At 43.6% G+C, this 11,766-nt stretch overlaps 1 protein-coding gene across 1 annotated transcript in view; it reads right to left on the bottom strand.

Annotated features, from left to right (window-relative positions):
* Positions 1-11,766, bottom strand: part of LOC122565068 (microtubule-associated serine/threonine-protein kinase 3-like) — a 180,374-nt gene that overhangs the window by 106,311 nt on the left and 62,297 nt on the right. Inside the window, exons 6-8 of the mRNA XM_043720698.1 lie at positions 10,810-10,892; positions 10,511-10,719; positions 6,600-6,738 (exon numbers count right to left, since the gene is read on the bottom strand). Coding sequence (XP_043576633.1) covers positions 6,600-6,738; positions 10,511-10,719; positions 10,810-10,892 — 431 coding nt within the window. The remainder of the gene's footprint in view (positions 1-6,599; positions 6,739-10,510; positions 10,720-10,809; positions 10,893-11,766) is intronic.

Raw genomic sequence — 11,766 nt, 5'->3', positions numbered from 1 at the left:
CTCTCACTCCTATCGAGGATCATCTTTGCTATCCTTTCCTCTACATCTCTGGAACTATTTGGAGGCCTATAGTAACAGGGTGACCTCTCCTTTCCTGTTTCTAACTTCAGCCCATACTACCTCAGTTGATGAGTCCCCAAACATCCTTTCTGCAACTGTAATACTGTCCTTGACCAACAATGCCACATCTCCCCCTCTTTTACCATCTTCTCTATTCTTACTGAAACATCTAAATTCTGGAACCTGCAACAACCATTCCTGTCCCTGCTCTATCCATGTCTCCGAAATAGCCACAACATTGAAGTCCCAGGTACCAACCCATGCTGCAAGTTCATCCACCTTATTCCAGATGCTCCTCGTGTTGAAGTCGATAGATTTCAAACCACTTTCCTGCTGCCGGTGAACTCTTGCGACTTTGAAACCTCATTTCTGACCTCACTACTCTCAACCTCCTGGACACTAGAACTACAATTTAGGTTCCCATCCCCTTGCTGAATTAGTTTAAACCAACCCCAATAGCCTTAGCGAATTCCGCCCCCCCCCCACCCCAGGATATTGGTACCCCTCTGGTTCAGATGAAGACCATCCTGCTATTACCCACCTACCCCAGAAAGAGCCCCAATTATCCAAGAATCCAAAACCCTCCCTCCTGCACCATCCCTGTAGCCATGTGTTCAACTCCTCTCTCTCCCTATTCCTTGCCTCATTAGCACATGGCACGGGCAACAGACCAGAGACAACAACTCTGTTCGTCCTAGCTCTGAGCTTCCATCCTAGCTACCTGAATGTCTGCCTTAAATCCGCATCTCTCTTCCAACAATGTCACTGGTGCCTATGTGGACCATGACTTGGGGCTGCTCCCCTTCCCCCTTAAGGATCCCAAAAACACGATCAGAGACATCACGAACTCTGGCATCTGGGAGGCAACATACCAACTGTGAGTCTCTCTCATCCCCACAGAACCTCCTATCTGTCGCCCTAACTATGGAGTCCCCAGTGACTACTGCTCTGCTCCTCTTCCCCCTTCCCTTCTGAGCAGCAGGGACAGACTCTGTGCCAGAGCCCTGTGCCCCACTGCTTTCCCCTGGTAAGTCCCCCCCCCCAACAGTATCCAAAATGGTATATTTATTGTTGAGGGGAATGGCCACAGGGGATCCCTGCACTGCCTGCCGGTTCCCTTTCCATCCCCTGACTATAACTCATTTGCCTTTTTCTTGTACCTGTTTGGTCAGAGGAGGAGGATGGGTGGGAGACACTACCCGAGTAGTGTTTCGGGTAACACAACCACACAGATATATGACTTCCCAGAAGTCCTTCACTCCTCCCTCGCACCTCTCGGCAAATGGAGGCCCGACTCCCGAGGTATGTCCCTTTTAATAAGGGAAAACTCACCCTTCCCGGCAGCCCTCGCTTCACCGCTCCTTCTCTCCTCGCCGCTCTGGCAAAATGGAGCTTTCCTCTTTATCTCCTCTCTAAAGGATCTTCCCTTCACTCTAAGGCTGTCCTCTCAGGTCTAGTCTCTCCTGCCAAAGGAAACACCTTCCCAATGTCCACACTGTCCAGGCTATTCATGTATTCTGTAAGTTTCAATTAGATCTACCACTCATCCTTCTAAACTCCATTGAGTATAGACCTAGAGCCCTCAAACATTCCTCATACATTAAGCCTTTCATTCCTTGGACCATTCTCGTAGGCGTCCTCTGGACCTGCTCTAGAGCCAGTACATCCTTCCTTAGGTATGGGGCCCAAAATTGCTCTCGATACTCTAAATGTGGTCTGACCAGAGCTTTATAAAGTCTCAGAAGTACATTCTTGCTTTTATATTTTAGTCCTCTCAAAATAAATGCCAACATTATGTTGTCTTCATAAGTACTGACTGAATCTGCAAGTTTACCTTGAGAGAATCCTGGACTAGAAATCCCAAGTCCTTTGCACTTCAGACTTCTGAATTTTCTCCCCATTTAGAAAATAGTCTACACCTCTATTGTTCCAACCAAAGTGCATGACCTCACACTTTCCCACATTGTATTCCACATGCCACTTCTTTGCACACTTTCCTAACCTGTCCAAATCCTTCAGCAGCCTCCTCTTCTTCAAACTACCTGTCCCTCCACCTACTTTTGTATCATCTGCAAACTTAGCCAGAATGTCCTCAGTTACTTCATCTAAATCATTAATGTATGAAATAAAAAGTTGTGGTTCCAACACTGACCTTTGTGAAATACCACTTGTATTGCTGCCCTGAGAAGGAACCTTTTATAGACACTCAATGCTTTCTGCCGGCCAGCCAGGCTTCTATCCATGGTAGCACCTTGCCTCTGATACCATGGGTCCTTATCTTACTGAGGAGCCTCCTGTGTGCCATCTTGTCAAAGACCTTCTGGAAATCCAGATAGATACCATCCATTGGCTCTCCTTGGTCTAACCTGCTCATTACTTCCTCAAAGAATTCTAACACATTTGTCAGGCATGACCTCCCTTGATGAAACCATGCTGACTTCACCCTATTTTACTATGCACATCCATATATTCAGAATGGACTCCAAAATTAATGATCGAGGTCAGACTAATCGCTCTGTAATTTCCCATCTTTTGCCTTACTCTCTTCTTAAACAGGGTGATTACATTAGCGATTTTCCAGTCATTTGGGATGCTCCCTGACTCCAGTGATTCCTAAAATATCACCACTAACACCTCCACTATCTATTCAGCTATCAGAACACTTGGGAATAGTCCATCTGGTCTAGGTTATTTATCCACCTTCAGACTTTTAGTTTTTCCAGCACCAACTAATAGAATAGAATCTCTACAGTGTGGAAACAGGCCCTTCGGTCTAACAAGTCCACACTGACCCTCCAAAGAGTAATCATTCCCTCCATTTACCCTGGACCAATACACATAACCTACACATTCCTGAACACTATGAACAATTTAGCAAAGTTAATTCACCTAATCTGCACATCGTTGCATTGCGGGAGGAAGCCGGAACACCCCGGAGGAAACCCACACAGACACGAAGAGAATGTGCAAACTCCAGACAGACAGTCGCTCAAGGCTGGAATTGACATGGGTGCCTGAAGCAATGAGGCAGCAGTGCTAACCACTGAGCCACTATGCCACCCTTGGTATCAGCTTGGTAATAGCCACCATATTCACCTCTGCCCCCAACTCTCTTGAATGTTTGGGATGTTACTTATGTCTTCCACCTTGAAGACTGACACAAAGTGCTTATTCAGTTCCTCAGCCACATCTTTATTCCCCACTACTACTTCTCCAGCATCATTTTCCAGTGTTCCACTGTTCACTCTTGCCTCTCTTTTGCCCTTTATATATCTAAGGAAACTTTTGCAGTCTTCTTTTATTTTATCGGCTAGCTTACCCACATATTTATTCTTCTTCCTTCTTATTTCCTTTCCCGTTGTCTTGTTGGTCTTTACTGGCTTTCCAATCCTCTGGCTTCCCACTGCCCTTTGTCACATTACATGTTTTCTCTTTTGCTTCTGTGCTGTCCCTGACTTCCCTGGTCAGCCATGTTTGCCTCATCCTCCCTTTAGTATGCTTGAACTCCTCCCTCATGCCCCTGTGGTTGCCTTTATTCAGCTGTAATACCGCTATGTCAGTTTCCACCTACTCCCTCTCAAATTGCAGAGTAAATTCTACCATATTATGCCTCCTGAGGATGCCTTCATCTTAATCTCCCTTATCAAGTCGGCCTCATTGCACATCCCTAAACCCAATATTGCCTGTTACCTAGTGAGCTGCACTACAAGCTGCTCCAAAATGCCATTTCATAGACAAAATACAAATGCCATTTCTTGTGATCCACACCAACCTGATTTTCCCAGTCCATCTACATATTGAAATGCCCCATGATCACTGTAACCTTGCCTTTCTTACACACCTTTTCTATCTCCCGGTGTGTCTTATGCCCCAAATCCTGACTACTGTTTGGAGGCCTGGACATAACTCTCACTATAATATTTTAAACTTGGTGGTTTCTCATCTGTACCCACGCCTATTCTACATCATTTGACCCTACTTCATTTCTCTCTATTGATTTAATTTAATTTCATTTCTTACTAATAAGGCAACCCCACCCCCTTGCCACCTGCCTGTCATTTTGAGAGGATGTTTATCATATAATATAGAACATATAATAGTACAGCACAGTACAGGCCCTTCTGCCCACGATGTTGTGCCAAATATTTATTTTAATCTAAGATCAACCTAACCCACACATCCCTCAACTTACTGCCATCCTTGTGCTTGTTCAGCAGTCACTTAAATGTCCCTAAAGTCTCAGGCTCTACTACCACTGCTGGGAGTGTATTCCACACACTCATCACTCTCTGCATAAAGAACCTACCTCTGACATCTCCCTTATACCTTCCTCCAAACACCTTAAAATTATGACCCTTCGTGACAGCCATTTCTGCCCTGGAGAAAAGTCTCTGACTATCTACTCTATCTGTAGCTCTCATTATCTATACCTCTATCAAGCTGCCTCTCTTCCTTCTTCTCTCCAGTGTGAAAAGCTCTAGCTCACTCAACCTCTCTTCATAAGACAAGCCCTCCAATCCAGGTAGCCTCCTGATAAATCTCCTCTGCATCTCCTCTAATGAGGCGACCAGAACTGAACACAATATTCCAAGTGTGGTCTAACCAGGGTTTTATAAAGTTGCAACAAAACCTCATGGTTTTTTAACTCAATCCCCCTATTAACGAAAGGCAAAACACCATATTCCTTCTTAACAACCTTATTAATTTGGGTGGCAACTTTTGACCAACGTGCATGGACTCTAAGATCCCTCTGTTCCTCCATACTGCCAAGAATTCTGTCTTTAACCCTGTATTCTGCATTCAAATTCAACTTTCCAAAATGAATCACTTGGCATTTATCCAGGATGAATTCCATCTGCCACTTCTCAGCCCAGCTCTGCATCCAGTCAATGTCTTGTTGCAGCCTGCGGTAGCCCTTGACACTATGCACAACAACACTGACCTTTGTGTCATCAGCAAATCTACTAAACCATCTTTCCACTTCTTCATCCAAGCCATTTATAAAAGCTTCAAAGAGCAGAGGCCTAAGAACAGATCCCTGCAGGACACCACTGGTCACCGATGTCCAGGCGGAATACTTTCCATCCACTACCTCACACTGTCTTCTTTTGGCCAGCCAATTCTGTATCCAGACGGCTAAATTTTCCTGTATCCTATATCTCCTAACTTTCTGAATGTGCCTGCTGTGGGAAATCTTATCAAGTCCCTTACTGAAATCCACATACGCCACATCCACTGCTCGACCTTCGTCAACTTGTCTCATCACATCCTCAAAGAACTCAGTAAGGCTTGTGAGGCATGATCTGCCCCTCACAAGGCCATGCTGACTATCTTTAATCAAACTATGTTTTTGTAAGTAGTCATAAAGTCTACCTCTCAGAATCCTTTCCAGTATCTTGCTTACCACAGATATCAGACTGACTGATCTGTAATTCACAAGGATTTCCCTATTGCCTTTCTTGAACCGAGGAACAACATTCACTTCACTCCAATCATCCAGTAAGGAACAGCATTTGCATCCCTCAAACCATCGTGGGATATTTAGCTCCCAGTCCTGAACCCTTGCAGATATACCCCTCTGAAATTGGCAGATATGATGCAGTGGGCATCACAATCTGTACCACTAGCTTATTTACCTTATTTCACATACTGTGTACATTAGTTGGTTTATCTCTCTTTTAGAATCCTTCCTCCTCACTGGGATGTATTTTTGCTGAGAGTCATGAATTACCTCCTTTATGTCTGCCACTGCTTACATACTGCCATTTCTGCTCATTTATCTGCTCATTCATTTTAGCTAACACTATCCTTGTTTCTCTATAATTCCCTTTTTTTCAGTTAAACAGTTGTTTCTGATCCAAAGTCCTCACTCTCAAACAGAATACTAAGTTCAATGATGTTATGGTCACTACTTCCTCGGGGATCTTTTACTGTGAGGTCATTTATTAAACCTATCTCGTTACCCATTACCTGGTTAGCTCCTTGTTCCCTACTGCACTCTTTGAATTTGTTGTCATGTCTACTCTTTCCAATGTGATTAACCCAATTAACATGAAGATTAAAGTCACTAAAGTTATTGCTCTATTCTTTTTACATGCTCCTATTATTGGTCTTTTTTTAAATAGTCTTTCCTACAGTGTCTGCACTGTTTGGTAACCTATTGTTAACAATGTCTTCTTTATCTCTACTGAATGGACTCTATATCATCTGAGCTGAGATTATTTCCCACAACTGTTCTCAATTGAACTCCTATTAATAGTATTATCCCACCACCTTTTCCATCCCTCCTGTCTTTCTGAAAGGTCAAATATCCCCGAATGTTAAGCTCCCAATTTTGTTCTCCTTGTAACCATGTTTGCGTAATGGCTATGAGTTCACATTCATTACCTCAATTTTTATCCTCAGTTCATTGACCATTTCCATAATGCTTCATGCATTAAGGTACAAACCATTTAAGTTTCTTTTATTAACAAATTTCCTGACATTTTTATGGTTCTTTGGTGCAAGATGATATTTGCAAATTCTGTGACGTTCCTTACTTGTCTGGTTTGAGGTCCCGATGCACAATGCCATAGTTATGGAGATATTCTAATGCCAGAACTGTTTCTGCAAAGTACATCCTGGTCATGTCAACTGGCAAGGGACCAATATTCCTCAGGAGATTGGCACAGTCGCCACCTGAACACACACAAAGTAGGAGAGAGAATCAGTCAAACCCAGCATATATGTCCTAATATTCATCATTTCCCCATCAGCAACCTGCCCTGGTCTGAAGCTCTGGAGTTCCTTCCTTGAACCCTTCCATCTTCTTTTCCCTCTCCTCCTTCAAAACCAACCTTTTTAACCAGATGTTGGGCTTTTGTTCTATAATGGAGTCATTGAGCCATAGAGAGTGGAAACAGACCCTTCGGTCCAACTCACCCATTCCAACCAGATATCCTAAATTAGTCTAGCCCCATTTGCCAGCACTTGGACCATAACCTTCTAAATTCTTCCTGTTCATACACTCATCCAGATGCCTTTTAAGTGTTGGGATTGTACTAGTCTCCACCACTCCCTCTGGTAGCACATTCCATACATGCACCACCCTCTGTGTGAAAATGTTGCCCCTTAGATCCCTTTTTATTCTTTCCCTCTCACTTTAACCCTATGCCCTCTAGTTATGGACTCTCCTATCCATGCCCCTCATGATTTTATAAACTTCTAATAAGGAGAAAGTGAGGACTGCAGATACTGGAGCTCAGAGTCGAAAATGTAGTGCTGGAAAAGCACAGCAGGTCAGCAGGATTTCTGATGAAGGGCTAATGCCCAAAATATTGATTTTCTTGCTCCTCGGATGCTGCTTGACCTGTTGTGCTTTCCCAGCACTACACTCTTCACTCTAAACCTCTAATAACTTTGCCTCAAATTCTGCCTGCTGCATTTTGTATGAATCAGATGTGTAAAGGCTGTAAATACAAATGCAATGGAAAATACAATGGAGTCAGTTCATTTTTTCAGCGCTCAGTTCTCACACAGTCCCGAATATAGACTGGAAATGATCCATCTGTGCTGTTCATGTTTTACTGAATTGATTGAGATTTTTGAAGAAGTGACAAAGAGAATTGATGAAGGCAGAATGGTGGACATTGTCTATATGGTGTTCAGCAAGGCTTTTGACAAGGTTCTGCACAGTTAACTGGTTGGTAACATTAGATCACATAGAGTACAGGGAGAACTAGCTATTTGGATACAATTTTGGCTCAAAGGTAGGAGACAGAAGGTGGTGGAAGGCTGCTTTACAGACTAGACGCCTGTGGCCAGCGGTGTACCACAAGGATTGGTGCTGGATCCACTGCTTTTTGTCACTTACATAAATGATTTGGATGTGAATATAGGAGGTATAGATAGTAACTTTGCGCATGACACTGAAATTTGTGGTGTAGTGGACAGCGAAGAGAGTTACCTCAGAGTGCAACAGAACCTCGATCAGATGGGCCAATGGATTGAGGTGTGGCAGGTGGAGTTTAATTTAGATAAATGTGAGGTGCTGCATTTTGGAAAGGCAAATCAGGGCAGGACTTATACACTTAATGGTAAGGTCCTGGGGAGTGTTACCAAACAGAGACCTTGGGATGCAGGGTCATATTTCCCTGGAAGTGGAGTCACAGGTAGACAGGATAGTGAAGAAGGTGTTTGGTACACTTGCCTTTATTGGTCAGAGTATTGAGTACAGGAGTTGGGAGGCCATCTGATGGCTGTACAGGACATTGGTCAGGCCAATTTTGAAATACTGCATTCAATTCTGGTCTCCCTCCTATAGGAAGGATGTTGTGAAACCGGAAAGGGTTCAGAAAAAATTTACAAGGATGTTGCAAGGGTTGGAGGATTTGTGCTACAGAGAGAAGCTGGATATGCTGGGGCTGTTTTCCCTGGAGCACCAGAGGCTGAGGGGTGATTTTATAGAAGTTTCCAAAATCATGAGACACCTGGATAGGGTGAATAGTCAAGGTCTTTTCCCCAGGGTAGGAGAATCCAAAACCAGAGAACACAGGTTCAAGGTGAGAGGGAAAAGATTTTTCATGCAGAGGGTGGTGTGTGTATGGAATTAGCTGCCAGAGGAAGTAGTGGAGGCGGGTACAATTACAACATTTAAAAGGCATCTGGATGGGTATATGGATAGGAAGGGTTTGGAGGGATATAGGGCGGGTGGTGGCCTATTAGTTTAGGATATCTGGTCAGCACGGATAAATTGGACAAAGGGTCTTTTTCTGTACTGTACAGCTCTATGAGTCCAGAGAGGGAGGAATTTATGTGCAGCTTTCTCTGGTCTCCCACTGTAACTTAGACATCAGCAGGTCTTGTTTTTGCCACAGAGATTGCGGGAACAGTGAAAATCCTCCGTCAGTTGCTGCAGCCAAATTTGTAAAATGCAGTTTGTCAGAATCTTAATACATGTCCTGCAATAACCTTAGGCCTCAAAGAGTCTGAAAGAAACAGTAATTTTCAGTCACAATCATAAATTCAAAACATCCACTAAGATACACCCTTTGTATTCCCAGCATTCCCCTGCCATGTGACACCACATTGGTGTTTGCAAGCTACACCAAACCAGCTTCTTGTTGTTCCATTGAATCGGTGTTACGGTCGATAGAGAGTTAGTAAAGGAGGATAATGGTACTACTCTCCACTCAGTCTTGTACTGGTTAGAGTAAAAATCATAAGCATATCCCTCCTGAATCAACCATTCCTACTGTCCATCAGTCTCTCCTTTTATATGTTCAAATAAATCCCCAATGACTGTCTTTACATTAAACAAAATTAACACACTATTTCCCAGTTAACCTAGTGTTCTCCAGTGAAATCACACCAGCATTCCTGTGCTTTCACCTACTGCACTGGCATTGCCCTGTTAATCCAAACCAATCCCCGGCAATGGTCCGTCCTGTTATTCCATACTGGATTGCCTGGTTTCTCCACATTTCCCACCATTGCTTTTAACGCGACGAGCCTGTGACTGTATTTAATACACAGGGCCCATTATTGTACACATTCATTCCAGTGTTCAGCTCATTCAAAACCTTAACATGGGGGGATGGGCCAGGAGCAGTATGTATGTGGGAATATATGTGCATCAATTACTGAAGGCAGCAGAACGGGGCAAGGGAGTGATTATTAAACAGTGCAGGATGCTGAACTTTCTTAAAAGGGACATTAATGAGAAGAGCAGGGTGGTTTGGATCAATTTGTATAAGACACTAGTTTCAGCTGGGGTATTGCATTATTTCTGGGCAAAGCAGATAGAAAGGATGAGATGAAATTGGAGAGAATGTACAGAAAGTTCACCATGATGATTTTGGAGATGAGGAACTTCAGTTGAAGATAAATTGAAGTTGGAACAGTTTTCCTTGAAGAATGGTGGGAGGAGAGCTGATCAAGGTATTGATAATCATGACAGCTGAGAGGATAGATGGTGTGGGGAAATGTTTCTATTGGCAGAAGGATTGGGAAGAGAAGGCATAAAGTAATTAGCAAAAGAAAAAAATAGTGAAATGAAAATAAACGTAAAGTGGTTAGGCTGTGGAATACCCTGTCTGAGAGTGTGTTAAAGGGAGGTTTAATTGAAGCTTTCAGAAAGGAATTACAAGCTTTTTTGAAAACAAAGAAAATGGCATTAAATCAACTGCTCACTCGGATAGCCAACACTTTCTTTCTTTCTCCACTGTTAATAAACCTGTGATTTTGAAATTGAGTACAGGAGTGTTGGGTCTGTTCATAATCCCAGTGCTATGGCCAATGAGCTTCAATGACATTGAAAGTCCACAACAAAATAGACAGTTCATGATGAGTATCGCTCCAATGCCCAGTTATATTCCCAGACACGAGATCACAATAACAGCAAATGACTTGAGAGCTGGAGCCGATCCACCAGCCACTGGGCTCTTTGCTGTTTGCAATTCTCAATCCTTACCTTCTACATATTCCATCACCATGCAAAGGTGGCGCCTGGTCTCAAAGGAACAATACATACTGACAACAAATGGATTCTCCGCGAATGTCAGGATGTCACGCTCGACAAACATCTGCTGGATTTGATTTCTCAGGATCAGGTTGTGTTTGTTAACCTTCTTCATAGCAAATCGTTGCCTTGTTTCTATGTGCCGGACAAGATACACTGCTCTGGGAACACAGACAGCTGGTTAAAATGGTTCCTTTATTCCAACTCACTGCAACTTTTCAATGGAAACGATTTCAAATGAATTGACCTACCCATATGCTCCATTACTGATCAATTTAATTGTCTCAAAATCATTCTCACCAGGTTTTGGACGAGGAATTGATGTTGCTCGACTCTAGTAAAACAATATTCATTGCATAAGAAATGATGATTCTGTCCTTATCAGAGATTGAGCAATTCAGCAAACCAGAACTGAAGAGAATTCGTACTGCCACAAAACCAGCGCCTTCTGTCTGCAATTCACTGTCCTCTCTTTTTTTCTTACCCCTCACCCTGTCCTGTTGCCCCTCAACTCGTATTGTTGTCTTTCCTAACCTCAGGATATTGCAAAGAATGTACCTGTGCTGACCGAAAGGAAATGTAGCCGTGGCTAAAATGTAGGATATATAAGCTAAGCACCATATACTCCCACACCAAGGTATCTGAGCAATCAGCAGATAATGCTGCAAATGCTTTGGTGAAAAATTAATACTGACCCAGAGAATGGGGATCTTAAATGCTTTTTCCATAGGTGCCAAAGGACCAGTACTGACTCTTCGACAGTGCAGCACTCCCTCAGTACTGACTCTCCGACAGTGCAGCACTCCCTCAGTACTGACTCTCCAACAGTACAGCACTCCCTCAGTACTGACTCTCCAACAGTACAGCACTCCCTCAGTGCTGACTCTCTGACAGTGCAGCACTCACTCAGTACTGACTCTCTGACAGTGCAGCACTCCCTCAGTACTGACTCTCCGACAATGCAGCACTCCCTCAGTACTGACTCTCCAACAGTACAGCACTCCCTCAGTACTGACTCTCCAACAGTACAGCACTCCCTCAGTACTGACTCTCCAACAGTACAGCACTCCCTCAGTACTGACTCTCCAACAGTACAGCACTCCCTCAGTACTGACTCTCCAACAGTACAGCACTCCCTCAGTACTGACTCTCCAACAGTACAGCACTCCCTCAGTACTGACTCTCCAACAGTACAGCACTCCCTCAGT

The sequence above is a fragment of the Chiloscyllium plagiosum genome, chromosome 31 (assembly GCF_004010195.1).
Source record: "Chiloscyllium plagiosum isolate BGI_BamShark_2017 chromosome 31, ASM401019v2, whole genome shotgun sequence".
Lineage (NCBI taxonomy): Eukaryota > Metazoa > Chordata > Chondrichthyes > Orectolobiformes > Hemiscylliidae > Chiloscyllium > Chiloscyllium plagiosum.
This window is presented reverse-complemented; position numbering and strand designations above follow the sequence as displayed.